The sequence below is a fragment of the Carassius auratus genome, chromosome 47, assembly GCF_003368295.1.
Source record: "Carassius auratus strain Wakin chromosome 47, ASM336829v1, whole genome shotgun sequence".
NCBI lineage: Eukaryota > Metazoa > Chordata > Actinopteri > Cypriniformes > Cyprinidae > Carassius > Carassius auratus.
In genome coordinates, this window is record NC_039289.1 from 6,322,830 (window position 1) to 6,341,707 (window position 18,878).

Below are 18,878 nucleotides of genomic sequence, written 5' to 3' on the forward strand. Positions count from 1 at the left end.
CTCCAAATGGTATTAGCCAAGCCTGAGTACTGCTCTGCAAGGACTGAAACTGTGAAATGGGGTGATGGGATTTTCCTCCCACATTGTTACATCCGTGGTATTTCCGTTAAAAAAATGTCCTGATTAATTTAAATTTAAATGTATTTATTTTAAAAATAAATTTAAATTTATTTCTAAATTTGATTACAACAATTGCTTATAAATCTCTCTTATAATATCATTCCCAAATCTTGGATTCAACTTTTTTTTGTCAACTTGTTTTCTTTTAATTAGAACAGGTTTTGTACTTCTTTTTTTTGGAACCAACTGGCTATAGCCCAAAAAAAAAAGATTTAAAAAAAAAAAAAATTGGCAAAATTATTGAACACCACAAATGTAACAGGGTGTGCAGCATATTAAACTGTTTAAATGCAATTTTTTAAAATATTGGTCATTTATGACCAGGAAACCCAAATTAAGTAAAGGATTTTCAGCACAGCACAAGTTTTCAAAATATACTTGCACCTCTTGTGGTGACACGTTCCTTTTAGAAGCTTGAGAGCTTCAGCAGCCATTAATTCAAACTGTATGGAAAAGAGCAACTAGCACATTCTGAATTCTGGACATCCACTGATGGAACCAGAATAGTGTCAAACACTTGAGTGACACTGTGCTTCCAGGTGTTCCTGTTACTTGCAGATTTGCAGTTTAAGCACTCCCATTTATTCGTTTAATGTGCTCTGTGGGGTACGGTGCACTGATACTGTACATAAGGGACCAAACAAGAATGAAAAGTATAGAAAAGACTTTTAAAGATACTTGTTTTCTGCAGTATTATTATGTTGGCTCATAGCACCTACTATATTTTATAATAACTATAACTAAACTAAACTTATAAAAATAACGAAACTAAATTTAAAAATATCAATGCAGTCATCGCAATGCAGTAAAGTCATCCATATTTGTCATATTTTTTGGGACAGTGGAGAGATGACAGGTAAGTATTGGGTAGAAAGAGACTGGCATAGGACCTTGAGACGGGAAACTAACTCGGGTCGCCATCCGCGCAGTTGCACTGTATATGTCGGCGCACTAACCACATGGCTATCGGCGCTGACACCACACCTTCCCATTTCAATTCAAAATAATTCAATACAATTCATTTTCATCAAGATTTGATGGGTGAATTATTTCTCTTGAAAAGATTAAGAAAAAAGAAACCTCATTAAAAATGCCAAAGGGATCACTATCCATATAAATAATATAAGTAACCAGAATCCATGTACATTGCAGGAGGAGGTCAGAGGTCAACGTCAATACAGGGGTAAAGTCAAGTAAGAGAGGCACTTACTCATTGGCATCATGACTTATATGAATGCTTAGGTTCTGCATGCTGCTCTTGAGCTGTGAAAAACAAGAGAAGGCAAGAGAGTTTGAATGCATCACAAGGAAGAAACTACTATGAAATAAAAAGCAAACAGCTTATGTAGCAATTCCACTCATTTTAAGCTCAATTATTTCAGTGTTTACAGGGGACTCCATCATGTAAAAATTAACTGGGTGGCTATGTTAAATGTTCCAAGTTCAAATTTGATTTTAGTTGACCTCTGTCCAACTTACCACTTCGACCTCTAATATAAATCAATGCATACAAATATTGCAATAAATCTGCTCATCTTTCAAGGCTCCTATTGATCCTCTTCAAAAACATTGATGGAAATTTAAGTGAGTATCTTAATCTGAGACTGATCAAATGTTCCCAGAAACCCCCACAAACCACTAATATTGGCACAATACCATTAAAGAACAGGAGTTTAACCTTAGTAAAGGTTGGCGTCCATCATGTAGATGCTGAGGCTGAGCGACTGCTCTTGGTATAGGAACTGTCAGCGTCAGGAGGGCATCCATCACATTACTACTTTGATTAGTCTCTACGGTGCCCCAGAAGCACAAGCTAATGCAGCTCAATTAATTGGACAAGTGAACGATGACAGGGATTGAAGTCTTTTACAGTGGCAGATAGACATAAACAAAAGGAAAATGTATAAAAAGTGTGTAATACATTTTGTGGAATGGGGTATGGCAAACTTTCCAGCAGAGTGTAGCTTGAACCATCTCCAAAACACTTGCCTGGAAGTTTCTAGATTTCTTGACCTTGATTAACTTGTTCAGGTGTGTTTAATTAGGGTTGGAGCTAAACTCTGCAGGACAGTGACCTTCCAGGAACTAAGTTTGACCCTCCTGGTGTATGGCAAAGCGAGACAAGAGGCCTTTCTGTTGCAATGATTTATGAGTCCATGAAGACTCATTAAGGGGGACGACAAAATCAAAGATGGGGGTCAGACGGGCCTTCGTAAAAAGTCAATGTACATCCTCAATAGATCTTGGGGGAAACCTTAATTCCAATGGGACTTCCAATGTACTCCTGATCCACTGGTTCTGGTGGTGCAACTAAAACTTCTGGTTAAGGAAGACAGGACCAAAGCAAATCTTGTTGAGCTGGCATGATGCCCAGATAGTGGAAAAGGGATTCCTATGTAAATTGTGATGAATCCTGGTTTGGACTCCTTCACTTGTTCTCTTGTGTCCTTTATTGCAGAATTCAATAAGATGGCTGACTACAAAAGACCTCGCATTAATCTAAAAGCCAAAATGAAGAGTTTTACACCATTTTACTAGGACCAAAAGTAGAGAGTATGACAGGGAATGATAAAGAAAGCAAGGAGGACCAGGATCGAGACCAGTTGCAGTTGGGATTTGACCAGTCTTCTGTATAAGCATCCTATATTTTATGCCAAAAGGGTAGCATCTAGTTCCAAGCCATCAGCTACCCACAAAGCTTCCCCCCTTTTAATGAATGCATCTATCGCGGTAAGAATCTCAAATCTTTCAGCATCCCTAGAGAGAGGCTTTACACCACCGGTGACCTCTTGCCCGATTAAGTCCTCTGAGAATACTCTTGAAATATCAGCCGTATTTATCAACGCTTCTACAAAAACAACTGTGTTTTGCTAAAGAATCAATTAAAATGGAATTGTACATGTTCTGCTGCCATGCACAGCCCTGATCTTTCTGATATAAAAAATCTGGTGGTGCACATATTAAAATACCTCATTTTTTATTTGACTTTCAGACCAGATGAAACTTCAACTTTAGCCAATTAGCAGGATGTAGAAGTAAAAAAAAGTAGCATTTTGGATCATAAGAGTTGCAGTGGGGCTTGGGATCAGACTGTAGACAAGGAACACCACAAGAGTCCCTGGAGAAATCACATTTCCCCTTTTTCCAAGGACACCGGTAGTATTTGGGTACTAAAGTAAAGGCAACAAATGATTCCCCACGGCTTTCATCCCCACTGGTTGTCTTCCTTAAAGAATTACCACACTGTTTTTCTTCAACTTGATGTATAGCCAGTGAAAGAAACATCTCAGCCTCCAAAAGTGACCCCTAAACTGATTAACAGCAAACAATCACATTAACGAGCTTTACTGATGCATATCCCAAGTCTGGTTCCCTCCCAAGTGTAATTTCCTTTCCCCTATCAACAAACACAGTGCTGCACAGTGACTGAATAGAAACTGTGGATTTCACCCTGGCTTATTTGTTTTCTCTGTTATGACGCCATTACAATCCCATTTTCCTGGCATCTAATTAATATGCCATTTCCCATGTAAAAAAAGATCAAGGGTAGGTTACAAGAGATTGAATCACGGAGAGGTGACCTCAGTGAAGCGTCCTTGATGCAGCATGAGAAAACGCTTCCTTGATTACATTTGAAGTAGGGGGTTGAGATAAATATGGATTTGGATTTTCTCCTGAGTTAAAGAGTTACAGGGCAGAATAAAAACAACCAAACAGGTTAAAAGGAGAATTTTTATCTAACTTAATATGTAGAGTTGTTCCAATCACCTTTTAGTTTTTTTGGAAAACCAAACACATTATCCTTGAAAACAACTCTTTTTAATAGTGAATTTTAAAGTAAACTTAAAGTATCTTTAATAACCCATTTAACAAACCATTTTTTCATAGCACCAATCACCAGAAGAAGCACAGTGCAAAGTGCTGGAGGGCAAACAGGAAATAATTTTTAAGACTGATTTTACAAAGATTATACTGTAAAAACATGCTTAAATAATTGTTTCTATCAAAAATCATTATAACACATTTTTGCTGACACTTTTCGGTTTTTTGTTAAGTATTTAAGTTATAATTAATCAAGCTATACTCACACTGACTTAATATTGTGTTCCACGGAAGAACAAAAGCCAAACAGGTTTGACAACTCAAGGACAAGTAAAAGATTTTCATTTTTAGGTAAGAGCTATACCAGTGATGAGTATTAAGTAAAAAGGGGTTGATTTTAATTAAATGGTGACTTTGGGGTCCCTAATAAGAACAAATAAATAGCTGTGATGTTTAATTTCATGTTAATAAAGAAGATCACGCCTGCAGTACGGTCTGAACGGAGCATAATGCTCCTCACGAATCAGAGGTTCTTAGACCCCGTCAAAGAGTTGAGCCTCAATCACAGCAAAAATCCTCATTGGCCAAAAGGACTGTGTGCAAAGGGATAAATACCTTGAACCCACAAAGCTGATGATCTGCCGAGCCTGGTAGACTACTACGGGTTCCCCTCAGACATAAATAACCCAATATGCTAATGAAACGAAAACTATAATAAAAGAGATGACCATAAAAAGTGGCTGTAAAACTCATCCTTTACACAACACCATTAAGGGTCATTAAGATCCATCATGAAGGTTCATCTATGTAGGGGGTGGCACGGCTAACAGGTGGAGGTATAACTGGGGCTCGGAGGTGATTAATGGGGGTCTTGATGGTGCTACATTAATCTGGTCAGTGTGACATTTACAGGGGAATTGGAATCCCCTGGTGTGACCGTCTAAGGTGCCTCCACAGCTAGGTGAAATAAATATAGACTTACTATAATGTGGCTGATGCTCTAATGGGTGTTGTACATGACCGATCTTTGACCTTGACCCATCAATCGTCTGTTGAGGATAAAAGAGTGCGCCATTCATGAAAAATGTGTGTAGTAACAGATCTAGTGGCCAATGTAATATATCAAAACATCGACCACCTTCAAAATGCTGGAATGATACATCCATGGGGTCATCGGATGCTACATGCACTTTCACAAGTAGTTTGAACTAAAATGTGTGTTGGCAGTGTGTGGTTTTTTTTTTGTAATCTCGTTAAATTATTTTCGAGCCAATCTCAATTTGAGAAAGGGGTAAAGATTTTAGTAGATTAGATAACACACACACACACACACACGCACGCACACACACACACACACACACACACACACACACACACACACACACATATATATGCTTTCATGTTAAAGGGGGGGTGAAATGCTCGTTTTCACTCAATATCCTGTTAATCTTGAGTACCTATAGAGTAGTACTGTATCCTTCATAACTCCAAAAAGTCTTTAGTTTTATTATATTCATAAGAGAAAGATAGTCTGTACCAATTTTTCCCGGAAAAACACGACCGGCTGGAGGAGTGACGTGTGGGCGGAGCTAAAGAATCACGAGCGCCAGTAGGCTTTTGCGTTGAGAGCGTTTGGAAGCTGTGACATTACCGTGAGGAAAAAAACATCATCCAAAACAAACCATGGCTAACAGTCAGATTCACCGTATATTTATGTTCCAGAATCAGATCCAGAGGCTGAAACTGAACGAGAGCAGCATCAGCAACGACGTCTCTATGTGGTTTGTACTGAAACTGTATATATTTGCTTAGTGATTTTGGAAAATGACTAAGTTCCACTTTATGTCGTCTTTTTTAAAAAAAATTTTAAGCTGTACATGTGGAAAGTGCAGTTTGATGACAACATCGCATGTTGTTTACTTGATGTGCTTACGCGCCGATAGCTAAGTTAACAACACAGAGATATTTGAAGCAGTTTTACTCACCGCATGCGGTTCTATGCGGAAATAAACGATGTGCAAATCCGGCGTCAAACTGGGCCTTGTTTGTAAAACAAGCATCTTCGAAATGCAGGGAACAAAAAAAAAACACTTGCACAACTCGGTTGATGTTCTGTAAAAATAAACTCCATCCACTGGTCCCTTAATGCTGTTTTTTCTTTGGTAATCTGTGCAGGGTTGTCTTGCCCTGGCAACCAAAAACACACTCCTTTTGTGACATTTTGCGACGCCCTCGCTCTGATCAGTGAATGTCTGTGCTGCTCAGCCTCGCTATACGGGAGCGCGCGCTCTTCCGGTAGAAGTGCCCTTAGGACCAGTATAAGGAAATTCTGCTCCATCTAACGTCACACAGAGCCATACTCGAAAAAAACTTTCCGAAACTTGTGACAAACCGGAAGGACAAGAACAAGAACAGAAATACTCCTTCAAACGTACAACTTAATTTTTGAAACTTTGTCCATGTTTAGCATGGGAATCCAACTTTTACAGTGTAAAAAACTCAGTATGCATGAAATAGCATTTCACCCCCCCTTTAAATTTCACAAGTGAACCATAATAATTAATTGTTATAACATCAATTATATTGTCATCAGAAAGTCAGCGTTCACATGAGTAGAATTGTAACATGCTGAATGCCATAAATGGCCTTCACACCTCCTGCTCAGTAAAAGAGAAGGGCTTAAACGGTGAAGAATTTATGAGGCCGCTAATGAGGACCTTCATTAGAAATTCCATAAAAGTCAAATAAAATGTGATGACCTACATTCGTGGATGTGGGTTATGATCTTAAGACCAGACAGTACAATCTGCAGTAGAGAACAGATATTGTAACAGTTTATTGTTAATTATTGTAAATTTTTACAATTTACACATATACTGCGTGCTTCAACAAATTCTGATATATATATATATATATATATATATATATATATATATATATATATATATATATATATATATATATAAAACGGCTGTTTAAAACCTGAATCTAATCCTAGGCATTCAGCCACACCCAGCAGCAGCAGCAGCAGCAGCAAATGCTCCTCGGCTGTGACACAGACGGGTTGCCAGATGCTCTCTGCTGGATCTCGGCACGCACTACAGGCCACCGCTGAGCAGCCTCAGCTCTGTTGCTGATGCTATCTGCCAGCAGCGCAGGCCATCTGCATGCAAAACCTCATTAAACCTCATAACCTTACTTCATTGTTTCACTCACAGCTGCACAAGACCTTTCTGACAAACAGTGCTATGAAGACCTAGGCTGTGATGGAAGTCTGCCTCCCTGCTGAATTCTGCTGAGGAAGTTCAAAGATGACGAAATGAAAGAATTTACCTTGTATTTCAGAAAGGGGAAAATGTCTAATCTGTCTAGTAATCTGTCTAGTAATCTGTCTAGTAATCTGTCTAGTACCCTAATGCCAAAATAACCGAATGGCATATGTGATCATATTTGCAATATTTTGCAGGCAAAAATCTCCATTGTCTACAACCGTATTTTCCGAACTATAAGTCGCACTTTTTTCATAGTTTGGCTGGTCCTGTGACTTATAGTCAGGTGCGACTTATTTATCAAAATTAATTTGACATGAACCAAGAGAAATGAACCAAGAGAAAACATTACCACCTCCAGCTGCGAGAGGGCGCTCTATGCTGCCAGAGTTTCTGCTCAGTGCTCTTGTAGTCTACACTGAGCAGCATAGAGCGCCCTCTCGCGGCTGTAGACGGTAATGTTTTCTCTTGGTTCTTGGTTCTAAATAAATGCGACTTATAGTCCAGTGCGGCTTATATATGTATATATGTTTTTTTCCTCGTCATGACGTATTTTTGGACTGATGTGACTTATACTTAGGTGCGACTTATAGTCCGAAAATTAAAAGTATATATATACACTGTAGATATGTATAAAGCACAGCTCACGAAGAAGTCACTTTCAAACAATGCAGCTTTCTGATGGTCAACGTGGCATATTTATATGAACAATTCGGAAATCTTTCACCCCAAACACAATTCCCAATTGTATTGAGTATTGAAATGACTGGATTTTGCCGGGGAATATTTGCCGAACTGTGAGTCACTTCTCTATTTCGTTTGATAAATAACTATTGTCAAAGGTCTTCGTTACAACCTGCCAAAAAAAAAGTTGGATTGAAGAACTTATGACAGAAATATAAACTGCTGAAGTACAGTAGATTTGTAGCACTTTGTTTACTAAAAATGTAAAGAAATAGCTTGTTTAATTACATTTTAAAAGCTTAATTAGTCCAGGCTGGACTATTGCAATGCCCTCTTGGCAGGTCTTCCAGCCAACTCTATCAAACCTTTACAATTAATTCAGAACGCGGCAGCAAGATTAATTTTTAATGAGCCAAAAAGAATACACGTCACACCTCTTTTATCAATTTGCACTGGCTTCCAATAGCTGCTCGCATAAAATTCAAGGCATTGATGTTTGCCTACAAAACTACCACTGGCTCTGCACCTATTTACCTAAATTCGTTACTTCAGACTTATGTGCCCTCTAGAAGCTTGCGTTCTGCAAGTGAACGTCGCGTGATTGTGCCATCCCAAAGAAGCACAAAGTCACTTTTACGGACTTTTAAATTAAATGTTCCCTTCTGGTGGAATGAACTCCCCAACTCAATCCGAGCAACTGAGTCCTTAGCCATCTTCAAGAATCGGCTTAAAACACATCTCTTCCATCTTTATTTGACCCTCTAACTTTAACACTCACTATTCTAATTCTATTCTTTAAAAAAATCTAACTACCTTTCTAATCTTTTTGTATTCTATTTTCTTTTCATTTATTATGCAATTGTATATGTATGTGTGTGTGTTTTTGTAAACACCTCTAACTAGCTTGCTCTATTCTTTTATTTTTTTATTATATTAGTTAAAATCCCATGCTACGTGTACTGTGTTAACCTCATACTTGTTATAGCACTTATATATCATTGCTCTTTTTGTTGTTTTTGATTGCTTCCACTGTCTTCATCTGTAAGTCGCTTTGGATAAAAGCGTCTGCTAACTGAATAAATGTAAATGTAAATGTAATTAAATTGTTAAAAGTTTTATGCATTCATTTATGCATTCATTTAAGCATTTATGCCCATAAGGGGTCAGAGGATGAACTGTAGGCCAATGTGTTTAAAATGGTGAACTAGATAAATTGGCAAGTTAATTTTAAAACACTTACCATTTGGTTTTTTGTTCGGTGGTAGGGCTGAACAATAGGAAGTCCAACCGGCGTCACCCATTCCACCGTTCTCCCAGACTTAGCTATTAGCCTAGCACTCTCCGTCAGCCATTCCTGAGAGAAAAAGTCAGAACACCGTCAACCAATCGATCCAATAGTACATTAAGCATTCAAAACCTAATTTATATATCGTTTTGAACTAGATAAGCTGAAACCCCTATGCATAACAATTTGTCTTCAACGGAAAAAATAGTCTCCGGATGTGCTAGTTGGAAAAATCTAGAAATACAGGTGGGAAGTTGTTGCTGAGAGGAAGTGTTTAAAAAAAACCAGCTGATCTGCATCAACAGTGCCGGCTGCGCAACTTGGCTGCCACATTCATAACGTCCCGAGTGCTCTCCCTGAAACACTTTGTGTGAGATAAATTCCTCTGTTCATCTGGAAGCGGGCCGGGCCTGAAGTGGCTCCATTCATCAGCTTGTTCACTAACAGCAAGGGCCCACGTCTCCTGTATCACCTTCTGCTGGTAACGGGAATGATCAACTACCTGGGCTCTACTGCCGCCGCTCCTGCGGATCTGACCTATTTAGGAAGCTGCTTGTGTGTGGAGGAAAAGTGGGGGATATTTCACATTCGCTCTGAGTGTCTGCTCGTTTCCCCAGAGGGGTGCAACAGGAGACAGAGAGCGGCTGGTCCTTGATCTACTGCACCAGGGACGTTCATTCCTTTTCTGTTTCCTGCAGCTGTAATTCATGAGCCGCAGACAGTTGCATCATGGGAGAACTATATCTGGCGATTCACAAAAATACTCTTTCATTCATTCATTCAAAAAAAAAAAAAAAAAGTCAAAATCGTCTGGATTCCTATTTAAATGATGAAAATTTGCTTAACAACAGTAAACGTGACCACCAAGTGAAAAAATTAAACACTCCTGATTATTAAAGTGTATAAGGGAATGTGATATCAAATACCTGGATTTCTCTTGTCCCAGTGAACATTTCCTTCAAGCTGCTGAAAACCTGCTTCACCAGGTAATGTGAAGCATCCCAAATGTAGTCCTGTGGATTGAAAATGGCACATTGTTAGATATTAATAAAAGCACAATAGTGTGAATGCTTTATCCAAACCTAAAAGGGCACATCAGGGCAAAAATATTATATTTACATGCATTTGCATATATATGTCTGGTACCAGTAAATAAAATGAATTTAAAGTCTTAAAAATAAAGATTCAAAAGTGGATTTTCACCATAGAAGAACCATTTTGGTTCCTCAAAGAACTGATAATGTCTCTTTCATTCTCGACAGCTTGGGAGATACATGTTTCTGTGGTGTTTCCTGGGAGATGCATGTTTCTGTGGTGTTTCTTGGGAGATGCATGTTTCTGTGGTGTTTCCTGGGAGATGCATGTTTCTGTGGTGTTTCCTGGGAGATGCATGTTTCTGTGGTGTTTTTTGGGAGATGCATGTTTCTGTGGCGTTTCTTGGGAGATGCATGTTTCTGTGGTGTTTCCTGGGAGATGCATGTTTCTGTGGTGTTTCCTGGGGGATGCATGTTTCTGTGGTGTTTTTTGGGAGATGCATGTTTCTGTGGTGTTTTTTTGGGAGATGCATGTTTCTGTGGCGTTTTTTGGGAGATGCATGTTTCTGTGGTGTTTTTTTGGGAGATGCATGTTTCTGTGGTGTTTTTTGGGAGATGCATGTTTCTGTGGTGTTTTTTGGGGGATGCATGTTTCTGTGGCGTTTCTTGGGAGATGCATGTTTCTGTGGTGTTTTTTTGGGAGATGCATGTTTCTGTGGTGTTTCCTGGGAGATGCATGTTTGTGTGGTGTTTCCTGGGAGATGCATGTTTCTGTGGTGTTTCCTGGGAGATGCAGGTTTCTGTGGTGTTTCCTGGGAGATGCATGTTTCTGTGGTGTTTCCTGGGAGATACATGTTTCTGTGGTGTTTCCTGGGAGATACATGTTTCTGTGGTGTTTCCTGGGAGATACATGTTTCTGTGGTGTTTCTTAGGAGATGCATGTTTCTGTGGTGTTTCCTGGGAGATAGATGTTTCTGTGGCGTTTCCTGCGAGATACATGTTTCTGTGGCGTTTCCTGCGAGATACATGTTTCTGTGGCGTTTCTTGGGAGATAGATGTTTCTGTGGCGTTTCTTGGGAGATACATGTTTCTGTGGTGTTTCTTGGGAGATAGATGTTTCTGTGGCGTTTCTTGGGAGATGCATGTTTCTGTGGCGTTTCTTGGGAGATACATGTTTCTGTGGTGTTTCTTGGGAGATACATGTTTCTGTGGCGTTTCCTGGGAGATACATGTTTCTGTGGCGTTTCTTGGGAGATACATGTTTCTGTGGTGTTTCTTGGGAGATACATGTTTCTGTGGCGTTTCTTAGGAGATACATGTTTCTGTGGTGTTTCCTGGGAGATAGATGTTTCTGTGGTGTTTCTTGGGAGATACATGTTTCTGTGGTGTTTCTTAGGAGATACATGTTTCTGTGGTGTTTCCTGGGAGATACATGTTTCTGTGGTGTTTCTTGGGAGATACATGTTTCTGTGGTGTTTCTTGGGAGATACATGTTTCTGTGGTGTTTCTTAGGAGATACATGTTTCTGTGGTGTTTCCTGCGAGATACATGTTTCTGTGGCGTTTCCTGCGAGATACATGTTTCTGTGGCGTTTCCTGGGAGATAGATGTTTCTGTGGTGTTTCTTAGGAGATACATGTTTCTGTGGTGTTTCCTGGGAGATAGATGTTTCTGTGGTGTTTCTTAGGAGATACATGTTTCTGTGGTGTTTCCTGGGAGATAGATGTTTCTGTGGTGTTTCTTGGGAGATACATGTTTCTATGGTGGACCACAGAGAGCCACACTTGAGGAAATCAGGACTGACACAAATGCTTAAAGTTCACATCATCTGTGATGTAAAGCAAGATTACCAAGCTACTCTTCACCTTTATGTCGAGCTGAAGAAAAGGTTAAAGGCCAGAACCAGATCGAAGCAAAAATGGGAGGATTTCTGCAGACTCTGGGCTGGAACATTTGGATCAGACCACATCCATCCAAACATCATGCAGGACAAGGTTTGTTTCATACGGAAACTCTTGAGCCATTTTTCATCCCACAGTTTGTTAGTACATCTATGATCATTTTAACCGAAGTGCAACGAGCCTCACCTTGGGGAAATCATCGATTTCCTTCAGTCGCTTTTCGATTTGCAGACGGCCCCCGTAGCGCGTGACGCCATAGACCACAGTCATCACCGTCTGCTTCACCACCTTCCTGCTGATGAAGCCCTCCAGCACCTGCGCGATCTTCAATCCCTTCTCTGCATCCCGAGCCCTGAACTCTTCCACCTGAGACACGGCACAGCGCACCTTTCTGAGACTCCATAAACCAATGCACTTATTAGTCACAGTAATGTTAGGATTGTTCACGATTTGTTAAGATTGTCCAACAAATGACTAATCATGTAGTTTGAAAAGTTATATTTTTGCATATATTTTTTTTATTTACAATTATAGTTATGCATTTAGCAGACACTTTTATCCAAAGCGACTTACAGTGTATACTAGTATACTAGTATATTAAAAAATACAATACTTTAAACATTATACAATAAACATAATAATATATTTTAAATATGCTAATAAACTATTACAAACTATACTATATTATATTAAAACAATTAAATTTATTTTATTTTATATATTTGTAATGTATAATAAATGTGTAAATTATTTTTAATATTATAAATGCATGAATTATATTCATAATAAAATAATGTAGTTTTTATTAAGTTATACTTTAAAATATAAATAAATTTTTATATTAACAATTTTAAAAAAATATATAATAAAACTATACATTAATATTAGATTTATAGTGCAATATAATAAATAACTGGTAATGATATTTAAATAAATATAACATTTATATATTATTAAAATGTTATTTTTTATTTGTTTAGATTATAAATATAATAATAAACAAAATAAATGTAAAAATATAAATATATATACATATAACATCCACACAAACTTGCACGTTGCTGTGTACAGAAAATAAAAAAATAAATAAATAATCATCATTACTTTTTTAATTTTTTTATTTAAACAATTTTATTATTATTATTATTATTTAACAAATAAGTATCCCCTTAGGTAGAGAGACCCCTGGCTGGGAATCAGTGTTCTATAACTTATTTGAAAGACCCTTGAGTGGGAATTCAGAAATAAAACTGTTGATAACAGAAATACCACAATTGTCCCTCACTTAAACTATAAATAGCTTATTCTGCAGGAAGGGAGGAGCAGGTTCATTAATCACACATGAGGTATGAAAGGTGTTGACAGTCTTTACTGGGGCTCTTGAGAGCTTACCCTATGAAACAGTTTAAACCGTTCTCTGACTCGACAGAGCTCATTGAGACGTCTGCTATGTACCCTTCAGATAACCTGATGTTTCTGGAGAGAACGATACACAGTATTTAGAGATTATACTGTGTTCCCAAAATATAGCCAAGTCAATAGGTAGGTCAATATATCTCAGATAGTGTTCTCTAAAAAATAGCCAGTCCTCCCATTACTGAAATATAACTGGACCTTTGAGACCATGAGTTGTGTAGATGCAGCAATTTAAGAGGAACATTCAGCTTTGAGGGGGAAAAAAAAGGATGAAAAAAAGCCTCTGACACAGAGTTGACTTCAAATAAAATTTAATAAAAATTAATAGAAATTAAAATGGTAGAGGCTGATTGTGGAGGTGCTCTAGTGCAGTGAGTCGCAAGCAGGAAAGATTTTGATCCCTTTTTTCTTTTATATATATATATATATATATAAAAGAAAAAAGTGTGTGAGTGTCTGTTTGTGTATACACAAACACACACACATTTGTATTTAACTCTAATTATAAAAATAATATAACATCTCTAATTAACCACAATAATGTTCACTATATTATTATATTTACATCAGAGCATTTCTAAAGGAAATTATTATTTTTATATAATAAAATAAATTAATTATAATTTTATTATCTTATTGTTATAACATTTAATAAAACCAGCAATCATAATAATATTAATAATATATATACACACATACATGCACAAATCAATCTTATGATTTCAAATTCATTTGAAAGAAAGTATCAAATTCATTTGAGAGGGAGCTCCTTGGTAAGTCTGTTTTTCACCCTATTATTTTAAGTTTAAAAGTGAACTACTGAAATAATGAGCGTTATATTAAGATTAATGAAAACGCTAAATGATATTACCCAGTATGATATGACCTCGGTGCTGATGAAGGGGTGTATCTAATTGATGGAACTATGGACAAGAAAAGATTGGGAAAGGCAGCTCAAGAGGGCAGTAAGACGCACTGCTGCCCTCTGGTGCTGAGCGTGACTGACCTGCTGAGCTACACCACTGTAGACGTCCTGCGGCACTTCACAGGGCATGAGGTTTACCGAAGTAGCACCGATCACATCCCGGCCGAGGGCAGCATAGTGCTGGAGGCCATTGCACGAACCGTCCTATGAGAGAGAGACAGAGAGGATGCATATTTATCGGTTTACAGTAGCTTTAAAGTCTATAACTTCACATGTTACTTGTATTTGAACAACAAAAGTTGGTTGTTCTTAATACCTGTATATTACAACTGTAAAGTAAAGGTTCAGTACCTGATGTACTGGGAAATAAGAGATGAATGTGGTGTGGTCGGGTGAGCGCGAGGCATTTGCTATCTCCATACAACAAGCCAGTGCCTGCCACGGCTCATCTGCATTCATCCACCATTTGCGACCCTGCAAAATAGAGCTGTGACTCTTTAGGGAACAAGGAAAGTGACAATCATTTCAATAAAATGCAAAAATATGGCTCAGTCATAGCTCGCATCCTGCAGTGTGACACGTTCGGATCTGAATGTAGTGAATACATAGAAGGTCTACATGCAGAGTGAACTGAGGTCTGCCATAATAAAGGCTGAAAATATTAAGGGCAGACCTGAAGATAAAAATTAGAGGATTGAAACAAATCCTGCACTATAAGTATCATGTTAAATAGCATATTATGATTGCATTATAATGATATATCTAATGTATAATGATATAGTACAAATATTCTGTACTGTATATTTTCTCTTATTGTTTTACAATTTGTATATATTTGTTACAATATATGCAATAAATGCATAAACTATATATTGTAGAATTATGACCCAAAAATGAATCTCAGGTTTGTTTTGATAATATGGACAATGGGAAAATGTATGTTTTAATTGTGTATAGTCAGGAAATTTAATATGCTTATGCAGTTTGCAGTAATATTAATAAACTTAAAGTTGATTTGTTTTTCTTTTTTTCTTTTGTATGATATGTATTTTGGGGCTATGATAATTTTTTAAAAATAATTTAAATAAAAATTATAACTATTGTTGTTGTTAATAACAGTAAATTATATACATCATTATTACTATTAATAATAATAAATAAATAATATATTAAATTTAAATATAAAATTAAAACATTCATTTTTGTATTATTATTGTTGTTAATACTAGCACATATAACAATAACAACAATTATAATAGTAATTATTATTAATAATAACAATATTTTTTTTTATTATTATTATAAAATTAGAACCCTCTTTAATAAAATACTGAAATTGAAAATTTCATATAATCAAAATAACTAGTTAAAATGATTAGTATTTTTAATTATTCCAATAATAATAATAATAATAATTATTATTATTATTATCATTATTGCTGCTGTTGTTGTTGTTGTTGTTATTATTATTACGTATATGCCCTAATACTGATCATAAAGTTAGCTAATAATAATGTTATTAATTAATAATAATAATAATTATTATTTTTATATTTATATTTAATATTTTTCCATTAAAATGTTGTATTAAAATTATAGTCAATTTAAACAATAATTATAACTAGTATTTATCTCAATCAACATCATCATCACTTATTGCAATTCCACTCATTGCGTCACTAGTTGTACATAAGTTCACCCAGCTGTACAACTCTTAGTATGTAAGTAAGGTGAAGGTGCTATTAAAATGCTTACATCAAGAGGACGGTCTGCCGAGTCTAGTATGTCCTCCATGATACTCTCAGCATACTCCAGTCTTCCAGCTAGTGAGCTACGCTTCTTCAACCCCGTGAGGTTCACCAAGTGGATCTTCAACCAGTCGAGGCCTTTGGGCCCGAGAGGCCGTCCCTCGGCAAACAGCAGCAATCCTCTGGTCACATCACTACCAAGGTGGTTAAAATAAGGCGGCCGGGGGTACGTCCGCCCTCGGAAGTCCATATTGTGTGGAAACCAAAAGATCTCGTCCCTCATGTGGTTTGCAATGGACAACTTATACAGTGCATCCATTCGGAGGCTGTGCATCTCCGCCACCTTCTTCTTGGCTTTGACTCCCTCCCGTTTCATGTAGGCCTTCTCGGCCTGAGTGTAGGACGGGTCGTGAGGGTTGAAGCGAGGAACCTCGGGTGCTTCAGAGAGAGGTGGAGGGATGCAAAGCTTGTCGCTGCCTTTGTCATTGAAGACTGAGATGATGATGTCCAACAAGGGCTTGTTGATCTTCCAAGGACTGTTGCCCACCTGATTGAGGGAGTCCAGCACGGCATGAAGATCCTCACTTCGGCACTTCTCCAGGAGAAGTTGGTGCTGGATGGCTCCATCGGTGGACCGCATCAGCTTGGTTGGCGTCAACAGGTAAGCACCACTCTTTGGGGACGTCCAGGGAACAGGGGGACACAGCATAGGCATGACGTAAGAGTCGAATGTGAGTTTAGTTTCCATCGCAACCCTCTGGATTTGTGTCACAATAGGATGTGGTTTGATGAAGCCAATCTGATGTGGATGCCAAAAAGGAGAACAAATTAAAATCAAGACTTTCCTTAAAGGCATGTCACAAAAAGGATGTTTAACTTGGCAATTAAATCCTTAATTGCCGTGACGGGTCTACATTAATAAGTATCTCTCATTGCTAGCTCCCAGCAGGCCTGTAACCCTCTTCAAATAAACCAGAGATGACTTACCTTATTTCCCAGACTATAAACTGCACTTTTTTTTCATAGTTTGGCTGGTCGTGCGACTTATAGTCAGGTGCGACTTATTTATCAAAATTAATTTGACATGAACCAAGAAAAATGAATCAAGAGAAAACATTACCACCTCCAGCCACGAGAGGGCGCTCTATGTTGCTCAGTGCTCCTGTAGTCTACCACTGAGCAGCGTAGAGCGCCCTCTCGTGGCTGTAGACGGTAATGTTTTATCTCGGTTCTAAATAAATGCGACTTATAGTCCAGTGCGACTTATATGTTTTTTTTCCTCCTTATGACGTACTTTTGGACTGATGCGATTTATACGCAGGTGCGACTTATAGCCCGAAAAATATGGTATGTGTGCTACTGGTAAAATGTTTATGGTGCACAACAGACGTTACAGTCTTTGAGAGATGGATAAACAACTTTGGTGTGAATGCTGAATAATGAAAATTAATATATCATTTTACTATAAGGTTCAGTTGACATAAATTGTTTGTATATTATAGTATAAACAAGCAGGGATGGGCATTGATGAAGATTTCGCAATTTGATAATGATTCATTTGGGTAATTACACTGATTCAGTATTCAGGGCTGTGGTTCAGACTGATCTGAAGTGGTAACACGTCTTTTTTAAGTATTCATTAAAGGGGGGGTGAAATGCTCATTTTCACTCAATATTCTGTTAATCTTGAGTACATATAGAGTAGTACTGCATCTTTCATAAATCCAAAAAGTCTTTAGTTTTATTATATTCATAACAGAAAGATAGTCTGTACCGATTTTTCCCAGGAAAACACGACCGGCTGGAGGCGTGACGTGTGGGCGGAACTAAAGAATCACGAGCGCGAATAGGCTTTTGCGTTGAGAGCATGTGGAAGCTGTGACATTACCGTGAGGGAAAACCCATCATCCAAAACAAACCATGGCTTACAGTCAGATTCAGATGTTTATTTATGATCCAGAATCAGATCCAGAGGCTGAAACTGAACGAAAGCAGCAGCAGCAACGACTCGCTCCAAGCGGGGCTCGAACCCGGGTCTCCGGCATGGGAGGGGACGCACTAACAAGGAGGCAGAGATATTTGAAGCAGTTTTACTCACCGCCTGCGGTTCCAACACACGATCGTGACCCTTTTTCCTTGGGATTGCATCATCCTTAAGAAATAAACGATACGCAAATCTGGCGTCAAACTGGGCCTTGTGAACAAGCATCTTCGAAATGCAGAGAACAAACAAAAACACTTGCACAACTCTGTTGATGCTCTGTAAAAATAAACTCCATCCACTGGTCCCCTAATGCTGTTTCTCTTTTGGTAATCTGTGCAGGGTTGTCTTGCCCTGGCAACCAAAAACACACTTCTTTTGTGACTTTTCGCGACGCTCTCGCTCTGATCAGTGAATCGCTCTGATCAGTGAAATGTCTGTGCTGCTCAGCCTCGCTATACGGGAGCGTGCGCTCTTCCGGCAGACGTGCCCTTAGGACCCATATAAGGAAATTCCGCTCCATCTAACGTCACACAGAGCCATACTCGGAAAAAACTTTCCAATACTTGTGACAAACCGGAAGGAGTATTTTGGGAACAGAAATACTCCTTCAAACGTACAACTTAATTTTTGAAACTTTGTCCATGTTTAGCATGGGAATCCAACTCTTTAACAGTGTAAAAAACTCAGTATG

The 18,878-nt window shown here is 38.1% G+C and overlaps 1 protein-coding gene across 1 annotated transcript in view; it reads right to left on the reverse strand.

The window, feature by feature from the left end:
• Positions 1-18,878, reverse strand: part of LOC113064926 (DNA-directed RNA polymerase, mitochondrial-like) — a gene marked incomplete at its 5' end in the record, with an annotated part of 47,153 nt that overhangs the window by 12,132 nt on the left and 16,143 nt on the right. The window contains 7 exons of the mRNA XM_026235939.1: positions 1,331-1,383; positions 9,136-9,249; positions 10,107-10,193; positions 12,301-12,480; positions 14,537-14,659; positions 14,807-14,929; positions 16,211-17,002. Coding sequence (XP_026091724.1) covers positions 1,331-1,383; positions 9,136-9,249; positions 10,107-10,193; positions 12,301-12,480; positions 14,537-14,659; positions 14,807-14,929; positions 16,211-17,002 — 1,472 coding nt within the window. The remainder of the gene's footprint in view (positions 1-1,330; positions 1,384-9,135; positions 9,250-10,106; positions 10,194-12,300; positions 12,481-14,536; positions 14,660-14,806; positions 14,930-16,210; positions 17,003-18,878) is intronic.